This window comes from Ailuropoda melanoleuca, chromosome 1, assembly GCF_002007445.2.
Source record: "Ailuropoda melanoleuca isolate Jingjing chromosome 1, ASM200744v2, whole genome shotgun sequence".
Lineage (NCBI taxonomy): Eukaryota > Metazoa > Chordata > Mammalia > Carnivora > Ursidae > Ailuropoda > Ailuropoda melanoleuca.
Window position 1 is genome coordinate 4,768,567 of NC_048218.1, and position 18,977 is coordinate 4,787,543.

Below are 18,977 nucleotides of genomic sequence, written 5' to 3' on the forward strand. Positions count from 1 at the left end.
ATACTGGCTCTCTCCTTGTTCCAGAGCTTCGCGAATGGTGAGCCTTTTGGTTTGTGGTGAATTTCATTGCTTGTATGGACCGGAGTGTGGGGGCATTGGGTGCATGGGGGAAGTCTTTCCCTTCTTCTCCCCCCATCTGTGCTTAAATTGTCATGCGTTTCTTTTTTTTTTTTAATATTTTTATTTCTTTGGGGAGGAGAGGAGGCAATGTAGAGAGGCCGGGGGGGGGGGGCGGATTGCTCTGTAATCATTTAAAGGAGCTTACCTAGCAAAGTGACAGCTCCGAGCTAACTCCAGTACCAGATAGCTACCTCATTCAGAATAAACCAGGTTTGGCGAGAGGAGGAGAGACCTGGAAGATCGCCGCTTTGACACATTACAACCTCAAAGGGACGTGACATTCCAAGTGTGGGCAGGTGGAGGGTCAATTAAGAACACTTGCTTTCACATGCAAAGCTTTTTGAGCTTTTAAAAGATGGGCTTTAAATCTGCTACATTTCATCCCCGGCAGCGATGAAGCCTTTAAGAAAGATCTGTCCCTCCACCCCCCTCCCCCCCAACCTTCTGGGTACTACACATTCCTCACAGTCATTTATGTAAAAATATGCACTCATAAGCATGACATCATCTGAGATGTTGACAAATTTTTAAAAACACCTGTACAGTTGTACAAATGACATCAGTGAATATCGTAAATAGCATTCCTTTCCTTGCGCCCACCAATATTACATTTTGAAATGCTTTCTTCCTGGGGATTTGGAAAGCTCTTGCTCTTGCCTGAGTCAGACCCAATTAGTAAGTGTGATTGCACCTTGGGTCGCCTGTCACCGCGTAAATACGAACTTCATGTATGAATGGCTTCCTCTCATTTGGGAACTGGGGGAAATTGTCATCATTTGGCATTGACTGGGAGTAGCTAGCTACAGCCTAAATTCCCATTTCAAATTTTGGAACACAAATCTGCATAATATGTATGACTTGCTGACAGTTAAAATTAAACCATTAAGCAGAATCCCCTACCCAGGAGAGAGAGAGCGAGCGTGGGGGTGGGGGTGGGGGTGGGAGGGAGGAAATCTCACCCTGGTGAGAAAATGCCAGAAGCCAAGGGAAGGCTCTAAGATTTTCTTGGAAGATGCACAGGGAAGCTCTGAGTGTTAGCTGCATAGGGGTGCATTTTCTTTGCCTGTCTAGATAGCATCCTAGGAATCATCACACAGACAGGCCAGAGGAAACGCATAAACTTTGTAAAATTAAAAAAAAATGATGACTAAGAAAAGGTGGAGCTGAAAAAGGCGCTCCTGAAATTAATATGGAAATGATGCTTTGCTCTGTAATATAACCTAAAGCAAAGTGTTCAAAACTTTCATTTGGAGGCTTCCCAGCAGGAGAGATTCGCAACAAGTTCTGACATGACCCCATCTTTCCCAGAGGGCACTCTGCCTCTTCTGCAGCCTTGTGGGAATTTACCTTGGGGGAGAGATCTGCCGTAGCTAATGTGTGGTGAGGCATCAGGAAGGTCGGCCCTTTATACTGCTCTGCTAATGTGAACTCGGAGAAAACGCAAAAATCACAGACATCTTTCCCGTGCCTCCAAGCCTTGACGGCCTGTCTCGCCTGTCAGGGCGTCCATCTCTGGGCTCCTTGGAAAGGCCAGGATCATAGGAGGAAATGAAATCGCCATCCTATTGGGAAGTATGTGTTTCAGGCTGGTGGAAGACTGAGTGCCAATCAGTTCCTATTTTACAGTTTCACGGTGAGAGGCGACAAAAATAGTATGGAAGAATTTCTGGTACCGTCTCTGATACAGGGATGCTGTGAGTGTGTGTGGCCTTAAAAAAAATTAATTTTCATACTAAAAGAATCACAAGAGAATCATAGTGAGAAAATTGTGTATAACCTCAAATATTCTACATGGAAAATACATGCAAAGACTATGTCTGTGCATATGTGTGAGCACAGTCTCCTTTTTTGGGGGGGACATTATCTTCTTACACATTTTTTAAGACCTTTAAAGTTGATTGATAATCACCATTATTGGGACTGTAATGCACACAGGTAGATTTCACCATATAAGGCTGTACATGCAAATGAATATTTTACATGGCTGTATTATGTGGCCTGATGCTATCTATCAGAAAGCTGTGGAACTCTTATATAAAAATGGCACTCCCTTTATATGACCAAGCATTAAAAAAATTAAAAAAAAAAGAAAGGCCCGACTGTAGAGCNGGAATTAGCTTTAAAGACTTTCTCAATGAATGATGTTCAATGCCTACTGTGCAAAGGATCATAAAATATACGGTCATGTGAAAATAGACTAAGGGTCCAATTTGGAATGCTGTCTGTTCATAGGACCACATTTCAAAAATGTGAAATCAGATGGTTCTTATCTGAATGAAACTTGTTGAAAAATTTTTTCCTTTTTTTTTTCCCCCAACTCTCATAGTTTGGTCTACCTTAATTTTGAAAAATTCCTGAATGTGTGTGATAAAAGATCTATGAATTCTAATACCTAAGCTGATTACCGCTAGGCCTCAAACAGCAAAATGTCTGACATGATTTTAAAAAAAATCTATTTGTAACAGATTATGCAGTTTGATATTTGGGGGCGCTAACGAAATAAGAATGACACTTGGGCATCTGCATTTTCACAGTAGGCAACAGCATTTTTCCTACTGATGTCATGGGCTGTACGTTTATTTCTTAATAAAAGCATGGTTGCTGGACAGGCTGCAGACCGTGTTTTGGGTGACAAGTGAGAGAGCCGTGCCTTAATGGGTTAAACCCTTGAATGAATTACCTAACCTGATCAGGTGCTGTCATCATGTTTAAAGCAGTCAACTTGTTCTGCAGTGTTCTGGAAATACTCGCAGGAGACCTTCGGTTACAGTGCAAGGAATCTGGGTTCATGAACGTGCAGACACACAGCCACACACACGTCCCTGGGTGTCTCCTTGGGACAGGATCATGCTGCATTGTGTTTGAGCACAATTTCTCGTGGTTTTAACCCCACTGAGCACATCTGAGTGTCAGATTCTTCTTAAAAGCAGAGACAAGCCTCTGGAGAAACAGAATGATAAACAATAAGCATATTTATTACCTATAATACGCTTTTGCCAGTATCTTTGCATCTCTTTGGATGTGCACACACGTCCCTGACACCTTTTCCTGAGCCTTGGAATCTTGACCTTTGCCGCTTTGCTGTTTTCATGGAGCTCATGGAGCTGAGAAGGTGGGTGATGGGAGAGAGACAGGTGCTTATCAGAATGGAGATCGGGGCTCAGCCCCTGGTGGGCCTCGCCAGTTCAACGCCACAGGATGTTTCTTACTGCAAACAGGACGTTTTATTTAAATTTAGGAGTAGACCTTTGTGAGTACAAATGCTCCTTGAGGGCTTTTAAAATGACTTGTATTTTATTCATGTAAATATACGCAAGTAATCAGTGTCATTAGGTGAATAATTTCAGGGCCTCCTGCCCTCCTTTCCCTCCCCTGTTCTTATTAAGCAGATTCAAATTCTATCTCAGAATTTCAGAGCCTACCTGAAATTTCTAGGTCTCTTAAGCTGTGTGTCCCTGCCAGATGCCCTCTGTAGGAAAACAAGATGCCACGTAGACCGTTAATATATGCCAACCCGTCCTTCTCTACATCTCGACTCCCTCCTGGATGCTACTTTGTCATGACCACAGTTCGTTGCTGCCTCCGGGAATCAGGGACCGCGGGGCAGAATGGGGACAATATGCAGCATACTGGTAAGGGGAAATAATTTTGACCCCCGAAAATTGCCAATCTGAATCCCCAATTCCTGGACCTCCACGTAGCTGTCGAAGTGTTTTATCACTGATGTGTTTGAGATGAGAGGCAGTGAGGATTTTCTGAAGGGACTCAGGCAATATGCGTTGAAACTTGATGTAAAATTTTGGGCTGAGAGAGAGAGAGGAGAGAGAGAGATGGAGAAGGTCATTTTATAAGGAGAGACCTGTGAACACTGCAGGAGACTAGATATTTATGTTTGAAAAATTAAAGGATGGATCTCTCCGTGGACACATTTACAAAATCGATGGCATCCGAATTTCACAAAATTAGCCGAGTTCTCGGGGTGCTACTGTGAACGTGCCTCCTCAGTAATGGACAGGCGGTGGAGACGGTGCATTCAGGATTAGCGTAGGCACGGCATGCAGTAGCATTTTCTCGCTTTGCCTGTGTGGGGTGCAGCCGGCAGGGTGGGCAGGGCCCGGGGGCGTTCTCGTGCAGGCAGCCGCGTCTGGGCANTAGCATTTTCTCGCTTTGCCTGTGTGGGGTGCAGCCGGCAGGGTGGGCAGGGCCCGGGGGCGTTCTCGTGCAAGCAGCCGCGTCTGGGCATCTNGCCGGCAGGGTGGGCAGGGCCCGGGGGCGTTCTCGTGCAGGCAGCCGCGTCTGGGCATCTCGGCTGCGGGCGGAAGTGCACGCCGGCTCTTGGTGACCGGCCCCAGCGGCCGGCCTAGGAGACTGGAGAGGCGGTGCTACCTGCATGTCAATTGTGTCCCTGCCATAGGACACTAGTGGGCGGCAAACCTCACAGACCGGTGCAGCCTGCCTTCTTCAGCTGAGCGGGGAGCCCGCCGCCTCCGGGGGAAGCACTGCTGTGTGCGGGGATCGGAGGCTCTCCTCCCCGCGTTTTCTNCTCTCCTCCCCGCGGTTTTCTCCAGCCCCAGGGCCCTGCCTCCCGTGGCTCGGTGCACTTGTCAGGGAGCAGAGCGAAGGCCAGGGCAGGGAAGCAGGGGCCGGCCGGCTTTGTTTCCGATTTTACAAAGGAGGGCCCGTTCGCAGCACGGTTGTGAAACCTCAAAGGTGCACAGAGAGGAAGGTGCATTTGCATAGCCCCTTCCAGACTGGCGGGGGAGCCCGGCCCAGGCGCGTGTGCCTCTCCTCCTGGACGTGGCAGCTCCAGGAGCAGCCCCGTGCCTGATTGGCTGACCTTCCAATGTCATTCCAGGAGGCGCTGCTTGCTTCTCCTCCTGCTGATGGAGACAGGGGTGATGCTGCCGCTCCCGCGCCTCTGCAGTCGGTCTGTCTCACTGCCACAAGGGCCCTGTGGCCGGGAGCCCCCTCCCCGCTCCCCCAGGCAAATTGGGCAGCACCTGTTCACCTGGGCCCGCGTTAACTCTTCACCTCCCAGAGAACTGGGCACAGAAATTCCCATCCTCTGTCTCCCTCCCCCCCCATATTTGTGTTCTTTTTAATGTGTTGAAAATAGAAGAAAATTCAAAGTTGCATTTCNTTCACCTGGGCCCGCGTTAACTCTTCACCTCCCAGAGAACTGGGCACAGAAATTCCCATCCTCTGTCTCCCTACCCCCCATATTTGTGTTCTTTTTAATGTGTTGAAAATAGAAGAAAATTCAAAGTTGCATTTCCCTCCCTGAATTTATGGGTTAAGATAAGGCAGTGGGAATGGAAGATTCCAGCAGCCGACATGTGCCCAGTTCTGAATTCGCAGAGTGTAGCCAACAGGGTGCCTTCTTCAGGTGACACCATCCACCAAGGGGGCAGGCGGGAAGTACCACGGGGCAGGTAGATGATTGGTTTCTGGCTCAGAGGTTAGAGAGCTTCTGGCCAGGATGTTGGGCAGGGCTGCATTCAGAGACCTGCTCCCCCAGATTGGTCCCTTCATTATCCTCTTTCATAGAACCTTGGCCATTCTCCCCACAGTGTCTGGGGTAGTCCATAACTGTTTATTTCTTGGGTGCTTATTTGGCCTGTGACTGTCCCCGTCTCTAGAAGGTAAGGTCCACAGTTTAGACACACTATGCAGAGAGCCTGTATGGAGTAGGTGTAAATAGATGTCGGCTAACTGAGTGACTGAAGGGACAGATGACAGGCAGAGCCCTCTTTCTTTCCTTCCTTCCCCTCCCCTTCTCTCTCCCACACACCTCTCTGCCGCCCTCGCTTCACCTCTCCTTCGCTCCTTCTGGGCCCCAGTCTCTAAACCATGGTGAGAAAGGAACATAAGCAGCTGTGTGGATTCCTGGGCTCCCGCATCTCGTTCTGACGCACGAACCTCATGGTTATACAAGCGTTTATTTGCTAGAAATGCTTCCTGGGCATTTTTCTCTCTTTTCCAAAATGGATTCACGTGTGGAATAGGCGCTGGGACTCTATCACGGGGACGTTATGGTGGAAAGTTGCCTTAGGCGCACCTCTTGACGTGCATTGCGTCAAATGTCCCAGAAAGTAAGTCCATAAATACACCGGCCCCCTTGTTCTCAAGTGTGTGCTGCCAAGGGCACGATTCAGAAATCCTACGCAACATTTGCCGCCCTGCTGCCTCCTGAGAGCCGGTCAGAAACACGAAATCGACAGAGGTTTCCCTCGGGACTCTTGGGAATTCATTTCTTCGTCAAAGAGCCACCCGGGACATCAAACAGAGCTCCCTTTCTTAGCCCTTAATTGTCTTTAAAAAAATCACATTACTATTTTCTTAAGTATCCCCTTGATTTATGAGTTTCTTAGTGTTATCTCTTTTTTTCTCATTTTGCAGCAGAACCAAATATAAGAGTTTTTCTTCATCAAAGTAACATGAAAGGAATACGTTTTATTCATTATTGAAATTTTGACTTTTGTTTAAAGGCAAGAGTCAGATTAGGTGTCATAGTTTACAATATTTACTATTTTTTGATATTTGGAGATCTGTATTTGTTCTATGTTGATCAATAACTACGGTATTAAAAAAAAAAAGTCTTTCGGCTGGGTGAGTTTTTGGTCTTTAAGCCCCCCGGAATATGGAAATATATATCCTAGTTTAGCAGAGAAGGGAGGAAGGAATGGGGTCAACAAGATATTTGTCGAGATAAGAGGAAGGAAGGGGCTCCTGCACAGAGAGACAGAATGACAGAGATTAATAAATCTTGCCCGCATCCCTATTTAAGTTATTTTTACACAGACAACAGTGAGTAAGATTTAAGAGTGAGCAAGCAGTCCTATTTATAGAACGCCGTTTTTAAATGCAGTGGTTGAGACAGAGAAAGAATGGAAAACGCGAGAGATCACCTCCACACCGAATGCCGGCTTCCCCTAACTCCCCAGCACCGTACAGAATTTTTGGAGGAGACAAAAAAAAAGACATACCAACCCTTGCTGAGGTCCTGAGAAATCTCTTTGGATGCTGTAGAATGTTCTAGAGACGCTCCCTGGGTTTAAGACTTGGAGGTGGGGTGGGGAGCTGGTGTGTACATTGTTTGGAAACTGGGCCTGGGCAGGCCTGAACAGGGAGTGCAGGGAGGGTGTGGAGCGTGCTGTGTGGCCACAGATACTCGCTGGGCAGTGCACATTGCCCCTCTTGCAAGTGGTCAGCCACAGAAAGTGGGAGGGCCGAATCCGCAGGCTTATTTGTAGCGCAGCAATTACTGAGAGAGGGGTTCAGATTGAGGCTCTTGTGATGATCACAGTTCCCTCCACGTTAATCAGAGACTAAATTCTGGAGATTTAAATTGTTCTATCCACTCTCGTAAATGGTCAGGCCAGGTGGGGAGGCCAAGTCACCACCAGCCGCTTGGTGGACATAAACGTGTTACAGGACAAAGAAGAGAGAACACACCTGCTCTTAACAATGAACTAGTCTTCCTTCCTAGGGTGTCTGTTCCTTGCAACATTTTGGTTTTACTAGTCTCACGTGGGCCTTATTTTCTACTGAGAGTAGAACTCTTGATTTTGTATGGAAATACTGCTGGTTTACAGGTTGGAGATTTGAACAAAAGCCACGTCCTGACCAACCCCCGGAGCAGGGACCCTGTGAAAAGCACTTGCCTTTTGTCTTGTGAAGAAGCATCTGTAAAATGGGCCATTTTGTGGCCATCGTCTCCAGACTGCAGAATGCACATGTTTGCTGAGGTGGCGGAAGGAGACGTGAACTATTCAATTACTGATTTTGATTAATGTGAGTCTTGCCTCTTTTAATATTGAGACGAGGAACCAGGAAATAGTTTTAAGCTTTATTTTATTTTATTTTTTAAAGATTTTTTATTTATTCTACAGAGATAGAGACAGCCAGCGAGAGAGGGAACACAAGCAGGGGGAGTGGGAGAGGAAGAAGCAGGCTCATAGCGGAGGAGCCTTACGTGGGGCTCGATCCCGTAACGCCGGGATCACGCACTGAGCCGAAGGCAGACGCTTAACTGCTGTGCCACCCAGGCGCCCCTAAGCTTTATTTTACACAGAATTTAAGTAATTCCTGTTGTCCGCTATGCACAAATACAGTGAAAATTTAGAGTTCTTTTTTCCAGATACCAAACTCTCCAATTACCAGATATTTCTGTGAAGCTGCAGTGGTTATAACACTCCCAGTGAAGGTCTTGACGATCTCAGGGTCCCCAGGTGCCCTGTGCATCCTCGGGGGACCTCCGTGAGGACCACGTTCAGCTGGGACTAGAACCCCCAGCAGGCAGGATGCTTGCCAAGGTGGCCCACGTCACACGCTGTGGAGCCGGGCCGTGTGAAATGGCCCGTGGCAGTGGAGACCCTCACCAATTATGCCTTTTCCTAATATTGAGTAAACCATTGACGTCCCTCATGAAATCTCTGCTTCCTCACTCACTGATTGGACTCCAGGGTGATGGCAAGATTTCTGTGATTATGTCCTAAGACAGAAACAAAGTCCAAAGGTAATTAGAACCACTGCAGTTCTGTGTGTTTTTAAATTTTATTCCTTTTTTTTTTCCCTACATAAAGGACCTGAGTTATGCTGTGGAAACTTTTGAGTAAACATCTTTTCTCATTAGAGAGACCCAAGATTCATTTCTTCTCTCCACTGTGGCCTGATTTGATCTTGGGTTCCCACAGGACACCAGAAACCCCGAATCCCAGCCTGCTTAATTACAGTGTTTACTTGTTAATATTGGCTGTAGAGCATTTTTAACCACTGATGTGTAGTGGCTCGGGTACAAACAACAACGCTTTTTGTAATATTACATGTGAGACTTCAGGGGTGAGCTGAAGACCCCCAACTATAACTCAGGCAACTTGAGACCATAGAGAGGGCTTCAGGGTTCATTTGTCACCCAACCTGGACCTGGTCATTGCAGTTTCTGCAAAGGTAGCCAATTTGGTTCTCTGGTGGCCAGTGAACAAGAAATGTAGAACAAATGTGAAATGCTCTCTAAGGAAAAGAATTATTCTTTCATAAATTATTCAAGTTGGTGAAACCTGGGTTAGCAGTTCCCATCTGGCACCTTGACATGAGCGCAGAAAGCAAGCAGGATGTTTAATCACCAGACACGTGCATGCGTATTTTGACTCCCCCAAATCAATACCTATTAAATCTTCGGTGGCTACTGTTTTACAGCAGACTCAATGGATATTTACCTAGAACGCTGGGAAGAAAAATTTTGACCTACACATGATGTTGGTATTTGTCTTGGGCAATTACTTTGATAGGTGGTTTATCTGTGTCTTGTGGCGTCTCATGTCACCAGCCCTAACCACCCCCCTTGTTATTTATGGTCACAAGAGACCCCTCATTCTCCTGCTTGCCCCATCGCTGATGAGGGAGTGGGAGAGTACGCTCCGGGCTTCGGTGGCATCAGGTGCTTAGAGGCATTGGGAATAAAGGTTATGGGAAGACCAAAAACGGAGAAAGGGGCTGCATCAGCCCCTGTGTAAGGATAGCAGGAACAGACGGGAGGAAGGAGGAGGCAGGCTGCCTCTAGGCACAGTCTGTTCACACGTTGGCACCCTGTTCTAATAACGTGCCTCCTTCTGGACCTTCTCAGCTATGGACCAAGGCCACTGGTTCTCAGTGCCCACGTGGGCTGGAGCAGAGAGGAAGAAGTTAAGGAAATTTCCTGGAGAGTTGGTCCCTTCAAGAGTCTTGTTTTTGAGAATATAATGCTGGCACCATTTTGGGAATGGGCTATAGTTGGAAAAGGTTCTCAGGTCTCCTTCCAATGTGTACCTTTGCCATCTTTACCCCACCACCATCGGCCCCCAACATTGTGCAGAAACTCAGTTATAGTTTATATAGTTTCCTGGCTCTGACCGCGGGAAAGGCTGGTTCTGCCACTCTGGGGTACGCGTGGTTTAGGAAATGGCCTTATTTTTCTGATCCAGGTGCCCGTAACCCACCTCTGGAAACACACACACTTGTTAAGGGGCTTCCTGGCCCCTGTTGGACGTAGAGGGCCGGACACTGGCTAGAAAGCCAACCCAGTGAAGTTTCAAGTGGACTTCAGTTCCTGGTGAACTCCGTACTGAGTAGTGATTTATTGGCGGGGGTGGATGTGTGTGGGGCTAGTCAGTCATTGACTATCATACGGATTTGGGCAGGTTGGGGGAGAGATGGTGGTAAAAGCTGGAAACAGGGAAGACCCTGAGTAGGGGGAGGTGTGACCCCATCAGGGGCACTTCTGATTTGGGTGCTAGTAGCTTGGGAGTCATTTGCATCTAAACATATATATATGTGTGTGTGCATGTATCTGCATGCCTTTTTTCCTTATTGTTAGAGCTCCTTGGAGGTTTTGGTTTATTGCTAGCATGTGCTTTGCATTTGGACCTGGCTCCCTTTTGTTTTCTCACGTTGACCCCTTCCGTGCCAGCAGCTGGAGCCCTAGCGGAGAAGCCCTTTGAAACCTACCTGTAGTCCCATTGCTCTGAGCAGGAAGGCAACAGTGTGAAACCGAGTGGGTGACTGTACTGAGCAATCTTGAGAGATGAGCGAGGGCAGATTGAGGCAGGACAGGAAAATAGATCTGTTTGCAGTTTGAGGCTTGGCTTCGGTGCCAACCCGGGAACATGACATATGCCTTCATTCAAATATCGGTGCTCAGTCTCCTTCCAGAGTCAGATAAAACAAACCACTTGGGGATCCTGTGCTCTTTTGGGTTTTCTTGGTCTCTGCCTCCTTCTTTGAGGCAGATGACTCCGAATTGACCGTATTTATCACATGAAGCATGTGCTGTCATGCCAAGTTGTCATAAAAAGAGAAAATGACGTATCAGGACATATATGCATTTTTAGACCTTGTCACATGTATGATAAAATTGAGGACAATTACTAGTGGCAGAATAATCCTTTCAAAACACCGTGTCCTTGATTTTTGAACTAAAATAGACTTGAATGTGTGCTGGAGAGAGGCCTAAATTCAGAGCCTTAAAAAATATCCTTTTGTGTCCTGAGATCTTATTTTAGATAATATTAAAAATAACTTTCCCTCCTAGGCATCTTAAACAAGTTTGATGTTATAATGCTTTGGCTATTTTATTGTGATTCACTGAAGAGATTATCTTTCAGAGCGGCTGTTTTGATATTTCGCTTTAGAAGAAAACGGTATGAAAGGCATCACAGGCTGAAGAAATGTGATTTCTGCTTACTCAGAACTACAGGAATTAGGGGAGACCCCGTTACTTTGCAACAATAGGCTCCTACTCCTACCTTCCTTTAAAAGGGGGGCATTGTGCTAGGAAGTCAGCAGCTCTGCGGAGGGAGTTCGCAGAAGAAGATCTCGTCTAAAATAGCTCCCAGTCCCTCTCTGATCTGGAGTTCTCAAACCCGCCGCAGTTTGTACAGACTGTTCTCTTTAAAATTTCGTACCGGCATAGGTCACTCTCTCTTGATCTCTCCCCCATGGGAAGGGCATAAATATTTCCATCATCAAGTTTAATGATCTGCGAGAGACTCACGAGTCATTGTAAATGGTTAAACACTTTCCTTAGAAGAAACACAAATGAGAGGTTGTGTGACTCAGATTTATTATTAGAGTAAATCACCTTAACCCGTAGAAAATATTTATTACATGCTGTAGTAAGTGTAGAGTGTTTCCCCTTCGGTTCCTGGCATTTGCCTCTCTCTGCAAGCATGAGCATCGTTAGGGCTGGAGTGTCTCATGGGCTAGCCGCTTTGGGCCGTGCAGGGAGCCACCTGCAGTGGAGATGGACTTGCAAGGACCAGAGAGGCTTTCTGCACTTAGTCCCTTGTCGTTATTTTCACCTTCCTCTCTCTGTCCTTGGAAACTGAAGCAAATACCCAAACCTCCGTGCACACGAGAGTGTGGGAAGAGAGCTGTATTGCCCCAGGGTCTGGGGCCTCCATGGGCTCTACTGATTTTGCAGGGGGTTTCCTCTCCCATGGGCAGGTGAAGGGACAGGGTCCTTTCAGCTTGTGGGTGACCCACTCAGGGGTGCCCATGGAAGTCTGGAGATCTTTGCGTGGGGGGAGGCTCGTATTTAAATATTCTTCCAGAGGGTCCAGGCATTGGCCTTCTGGGTTCTCGTGAAGCTCTAAACAGAGCCACGAGACAGCAAGTAAACTCTGTGGAGCTATTATTTTAGGTTCATTATTTTTGGCAAATGGAAATAAAAGACCCCCCCCGCCCTTTTATGATTTGATCATTTTGAAAAGGGGTATGATCTTGACAAATTGTGGTCGTCTGTGAAATCAGTGGTTCTAACCAGGGGCAATTTCACCCCCCCCCCAAGTGACAATGGGCCATATCTGGAGTCGTTTCCAGTTGTCACAATTCTTGTGGGGGAGGGGATGCTGCAGGCTCTGGAGGCCAGGGATGTTGCTTAAGGTCCCATAATGCGCAGCACAGACACCCCTCTCCCACCGCGATAAATAATGATCTGCTCCAAAATGTCAGTGGTGAGCAACCCTAAGTTGAAGAGTGTGGGCCTTAGTTCCCACACGAGAATATCAGGTTTGTGCTTCTCTGTGGATGCCGCGGTGGCCCTGGAGAGACAGCAAGAAGGAAGATGTTCTGAATCGCAGTTATAATTCCTGGGCTACCAAAGTCATCGCTGCTAATACTTGTCCTTCATTAAGCTTTATTTACTATCCGCTTTTAATTTTTTCACGCATAAAGAAGAAAACCAAATCCATATCCCCTTTCGGGCCAAGTCACTAAGAACAGGAGTGCCGAGGTGTTCCTCCAGCCCTTTTTCCCCTCAAGTGATTATGCTAATTAGTGTTTGATCAGATGATTAAATTATAATTCGATTAATCCTGTGTGCAAAGCGCTCGGAATGCATTTCTCTCGCCTGGTTACCCTGTGTCTGAAGCACCCTGTGCCGCTGGCTGACGGAGGCCTGCTCTTGCTGAAGATGTGGGTTTCTGTTTTCAAAGCACTGCAAATCCTTCGTTGCGTGGTACCAGGGAGAGGGGTATTTCTGTAACCTGTTCTCCCAGGCAGAGGCTGGGCTGCAGAGGCCTCTGGGAAATGTGGAAACCCTAGTTAGGAAGCACCAATTATTTGAAGACATGGGATGGGAGAAGCGCTGGGAGGGCAGGGAGCACCCCTTGCCTGCCCGGAGGCAGCTGTGGGGCTGCCAAGGCCACTAGCCAGGCCTTTGGCTCCGTCCTGGTGACACCTTCCCTGCTGCTTTCCTCCCAGTCTGAGGGTCACGTGAGCGTGGGCTGCTTGTGTGTGTGCTGGTCCTGGAGCCATGTTCTCTGTGTTTGTTTCAAGTGTGTATTTCCTGAAAAGAGGGTTCCACCATTTTGTTTTTGTGTGTTTCGGTTGTCAGCAGTACGGCTTAATGTACTGGGGTTCATCCTGCTTTTCCACGCCTGGAACTTTCGTCCAGGTGACTTGGAGATGGGTTGAATGAATGCTTACGAAACGTCCTCTTGAGATGAGTTGGAAAGAGCGTGAGTGCAAAGTACTGATGGCCAGGCCGCCATGGATGGATTTCACCTAAAGGACAGGAGGTCGCCTTGGCTTACTTGGTGGTCCCAGGAGCATAGTGGTAGTGGGATTTCTCTTTACACCCTGTCCCTTTCTTCCCCCTTTACGTTTTTATAGTGGGGGTCGTCCAGTTACTAGAAACATCACCATTTAGGATATGTATTTTTTTTTTTCTATCAGAATGTGTGCACGTTTGATTCTGGCTGGAACTTTCAGCATTTGCATTTAAGGACAGGCCAGAAGATGATACAGGTATCATCTGTCCCACATACCTTGTCCTGAGAACAGCTGGGACCACAGAATTAATGACAATATACGGACCAAATACCTGGTTATATTTTCACATCTCCCTTACTCTGAGAAATGTGCAATATCATTCTTAAAGGATTTTATTTATTTATGTAGAGAGCACAAGTGGGGGGGGGAAGTTCAGAGGAAGAGGGAGAATCTCAGGCAGACACCCCCCCCCCAGATGAGCGTGGAGCCCAGTGCAGGGCCCCATCTCATGCCCCTGAGATCATGACCTGAGCCAAAATCAAGAGCCTGACGCTTAATGGACTGAGTCACCCAGGCGCCCTGTGTGCGATATCATTTGTAACAGGTTACAATCTTTTTTTTTTTTTTAAAGATTTTATTTATTTATTTGACAGAGATAGAGACAGCCAGCGAGAGGAGGGAACACAAGCAGGGGGAGTGGGAGAGGAAGAAGCAGGCTCATAGCAGAGGAGCCTGACGTGGCTCGAACCCATAACGCCGGGATCACGCCCTGAGCCGAAGGCAGACGCTTAACCGCTGTGCCACCCAGGCGCCCCAGGTTACAATCTTTTGATTTTCTTTGAAGAATGAAATTCTACTTGTAATTCTTCTCATATGAAAATGAAAGTAAGAGGAAACTCACATGTACTGAGCATCTAAAGCGTGCAGGCACTTGGCTTACTGTCTACGCGTAGCTGATGTGTTTCTTGGTAGTAAGACTGATGATTATGTCAGTGGCAATTACGGGCATTACTAATTGCTAAGATGCCAGGTACGACTTGAAGAGTTTATAGTAGTACCTATAATGCCCACAGCTGGGAGGCAGGCATTCTTACCACTATTACCACGGTAAGGTGGGGCTAGACGGTGTGCTGCGGGTTACACAGCTGCCAAATGGCAGAACCGGGTGTGAGCCCAGGTCGGGGTACAGACCCGCACCGCTGTACGATGCCGTGCCTCCTCACACGTCCAGTGAGAAAGCACTTCCAGCATCAGTTTTGCAGAATAAGACACCAGGGTTTGCAGAGGTTGGACGTGGGCTGTGGTCAGACGGGGCCCGTTGATTCGAGGGCCCTGTTATAGCCGCGTGTGAGCATCCCCAGATCCTTCAAACACAGCCGTATTTACTCATTTGATTTTTTTTTTAAACTTTGAAAATGGGGCGCCTGGGTGGCTCAGTCAGTGAAGCGTCTGCCTTCAGCTCAGGTCATGATCTCAGGGTCCTGGGATTGAGCCCCGCATCAGGCTCCCTGCTTAGCGGGGAGCCTGCTTCTCCCTCTGCCTACAGCTCCCTCTGCTTGTGTTCTCTCTCTCTGTCGAATAAATAAGTAAAATCTTAAAAAAAATAAACTTTGAAAATGTTGATGTTAAATTTGCTTTAAAAGTTGAGCCATAAAAAGTTGTTTTGAGAAAGTTAAGTATCATCTGTGAAGAATGAGTGTATAAAGGGGGAAAATTCATTTACTTTTCCTTGTCAGTCGTGGTTTATGCACTCGCGCTAAGTTAGGCAGGTAAGGGACAGGTTAATTAACTTTTATCCACTTCAGTGCTGGAGCTGTTTCGTGGCATCACGTTCTGTTGTCGGTGTGCTTAAGAGTAACATTTATATTCCGCTTGTGGTATGTGGTGGAACCTTCCCCAGCCCCCAAGCTTAAATTGTGTATCTGTTTTTAAGTACATTACATTTCATTTGTCCTGGACAGACCATCAGTTCTCGCAGGTCAAAATGTTAGAATGAAACTAGTTTTTGAAGTTGGTAATCGAAGACTGGTTATCAGGTGTGAGTTTAGCATCAACTGGGCTGTTAGGAAAAAAAGGCACAAAAGAGTTCCGTGCACACAAGGCTGAGTCTTACCAGCACAGCTGAATTATTTTGCTGGCTTGTCCATGGGACATGTATCCTGAAGAGTTGAGAAAACACTTCCCAGACATTCACACTTAGAGTAAATAAGGATAATGTGCGTGTGCATGCGTGTGAATACACCTGCCACACCGTGGCAAAGTTCTTATTGTTCGATGCTTACGTGACGTTCGAACCAGTTTCTCATACAGGACATACTTGCCTTCTGAGGAGTGTAGGAAACCCCAGTACCCAGACGTGATGAAAAGAGCCCAGCCCTGGCAGTGCTCAGAGCTCGACGGACCCGTGCTTCCCTTAGCTGGTGGAGCTGTTGATCGACTGTGCGGCCTCCTGGGGTCACCACTTGGGGTTCACTGGTTGGAGGTGGTAAGGGAGTCAAGGCCTGGATCCCCCAGCTGGACTCCTGTCACAAAGTTTGCCTGCATTTCTGTCCATGCGGTCACCTCGCTAACCTTGAGTTCTGGTCCCACGGAAGACCCGACCGCAGAGAGGTGAGAAGATATCTCACGTGTGCCTGTAGAATTGCTGTTGTGTGGCGTGCTGACCAACCCTGTTCATAATAATTGCTGATACTCAACGGAACACTGACCACACGCCAGGCCCTGGGCTAAGTGCTTAATTGTATCATTTCACTTGATCTGCGGTCAAGTCTTTGAGATACTTACTCGTACTACGCCTCATTTTATCCTCGGGGGGGGGGAATCAAAGTGCATCACCTCTTGTAAAGGTGAAGAGGCTTTCTGAAAGTCGTATGTCCAGCTAGTGGTGAAGGCAAGATTTGAACCCGGGCAATCTAACTCCGGAACGCCTGCGTTGACTACCTGCCTGTGCTTGTCCATTAAGGAGCTCCTGATATTTGGGCCGGCTCCTGAGCGCACCCATCTGTTGAAGTGGCGTACTTACCTGGAGAGCTGGAAATACAGGTTATGCCGGACGGTCGGGATGGGCCAGATGGCTTTCTTAAGTTTTCTTAGAGGAAGAAGCTGGAAAAATGTGACAATGTGGGTATAGTTCGGGATTTTCAGCGTTTGTTTGTTTCAATCACAGCATCTCTAGGATCTCACCTCTTTCCTGAGCTCAGATGCTCAGTTGGCGAAGGAGCCCCAAGCCCACGCTGCCCGTCCCGTGCCACCGAGCGCCAGTTACCACCACTTCCCAGCCTGTGGCACATTGTCCCATGTCTTTCCATATTTGTTCCCATGGTGTTTGGATTGAAAATTAAACCCTCCAGATTTCAGTGGACCATGCCGGAAGCCTTGTCTGTGAGTCACCTGACAGCTGGCGTTGCTGTTTTCGCTCTGGCAGCATTCCCTCTGATCCTTTCACCCTGCCGCTCGGGCTTACCCTGAGTTTGCCTTGCCTCAGAGACTTGAGACTTTAGGACACACCTGATTAAACCCAACCCAGCCTCAACTCTGCCACGGCGGAGGAACAGCTGAACTGCCTGGAGAGACACGCACGGCTGTTCTGAGAGGTCCGAAGTTATGGCCACGGACCTCAAGTGCCCTTAGATCTGTCCTCAGTCCCACTTGATGGCCTGTTGCTTCCTCTTTCTGTGGGAAGACTATTTTCCACCATTTCCTTCCTCTGAGAACCTCAGACTCCCCTTCCTTTTCTGCTCGCAGTCGATGACCTCAATTCTTTCACCGAGAACCTAGAGGAAGCCAGTGAACTGCTTGGAATATCTCCTCTCCCCACCCCCAGTGTATCATGGTGTTGTGTCTGTGCCCTGGTGTGATAGTTTCCCTTCACCAGTAGTGAGGGACTCAGTTATGGGGATGACGGGACAGCTGACTCTGAGCCCTGAACGGAGGAGGTCGGCGGCCAGATTTTGGTCACATATGCCCGTGGCCCACGGGATAAGACATCCACATGGTTCAAGGCCACGCTCAGAAACAGAGTGAGCCATGGAGAAGGCTTTGCTTTGTCGAGGGTGAGCGCCCCTCGGTTCCCACGGAGGACGTGGTTGGCCTTTTGGAATAACTCCGCAGGGCCACGGGTGGCAGAGAACCCACCCCGCCGCTCAGGGCTGAGCGGGGCCTGTGCCTGGTGCCCTGACAGGGAGGCTGATTGGGCTGGGGGCTGGTCTGTGCGAGCAGAGCGAGAGGCGAGGACTAGAGGCCTGGCCATTGGTAGCCCTTCCGATTTTACCCGGTTTGGAGGCAGCACTTAACACGGAGGTTAATTTCAGGTCTTGCTCCGCAACACCCGCGTCCACTGCCTTCCGCCCCTGACCGTGGAAGCACCCGCCTCGTTCCCCTCAAAGCCTGAGGCCGCCGTCCATACCCACAGTTGCGCTGCCTCCTGGACTTTGGCCTCACGTCTGTGTTCTTTTCTCGGGCATGGCCCGACTCCCCGTCTTCGGGTAACACACCACATGACGTTCTCTCTCCCGTCAACACACCGACACGAGGACTTGCGACCGTGCAGAACCCGCTGACATTCAGGACACACTGACACGTCGGACACACCGCCAGACGAACCTGTTGGCAGCGCACCCCTCCCCCCATGTCCTCTCTCTGACGCTGTTTCGAGCACAGCTCCCCACGGCGGTAGCGCGGCCGTACTTCTCGCCCCACTGATGTGGGGACTTGTGTTTGGGGTCCATGCGCCGCAGGTCAGCGTGCGGCCCCACAGTCCACGCGGAACACCCACACTGGTCTACATGCCACGTGGTCCGTGAGTTCCACAGTACGTGGGGCGCTCTGTACCCCTCGGGGCTGAGAATAGAGGCCACGGATCACGCTCTAGGGCCGTGGGCCCTCAGCGTTCGCCTCCCTGCAGACAAGGGACGGGTCACCGGTCTGCACATACTTTGAGGAGGGCTGTCTACAGCCCCTCAGGCCCTCAGACACGCTCCCGTCAGTGTCTTCTGTCCAGATCCACTGACACTGTTGGTGTCACCAACGACCCACATCCTTCTTGTCTTCATCTTGTGAGATCCTCGGCAGCTTTTGACACAGGGTCAGGTCACTTTCCCTCTTGAGACACCGTCCCTGCAATCCTGGGTATTGGACTCTGTAGGCTTGTCTCCTCCCTCTCTGGTTTCTCCTTTGTGTTGTCTTCACAGCCTCTTCTCCAGTACCCCAGGGCTCAGTACCCCAGGGCTCAGTGCCCCAGGGCTCAGTTCACAGACTCCCCAACCCCATCTCTACTTACTCGTTCTGTGATTTAATTTAGGCTGAGGCATGAAATACCATCTGTATGC

The 18,977-nt window shown here is 48.5% G+C and overlaps 1 protein-coding gene across 1 annotated transcript in view; it reads left to right on the top strand.

Moving 5' to 3' along the window:
• DSCAM (DS cell adhesion molecule) overlaps positions 1 to 18,977 on the top strand; it is a gene marked incomplete at its 5' end in the record, with an annotated part of 727,362 nt that continues 708,385 nt past the window's right edge. The window contains one exon of the mRNA XM_034653984.1: positions 1 to 37. Coding sequence (XP_034509875.1) covers positions 1 to 37 — 37 coding nt within the window. The remainder of the gene's footprint in view (positions 38 to 18,977) is intronic.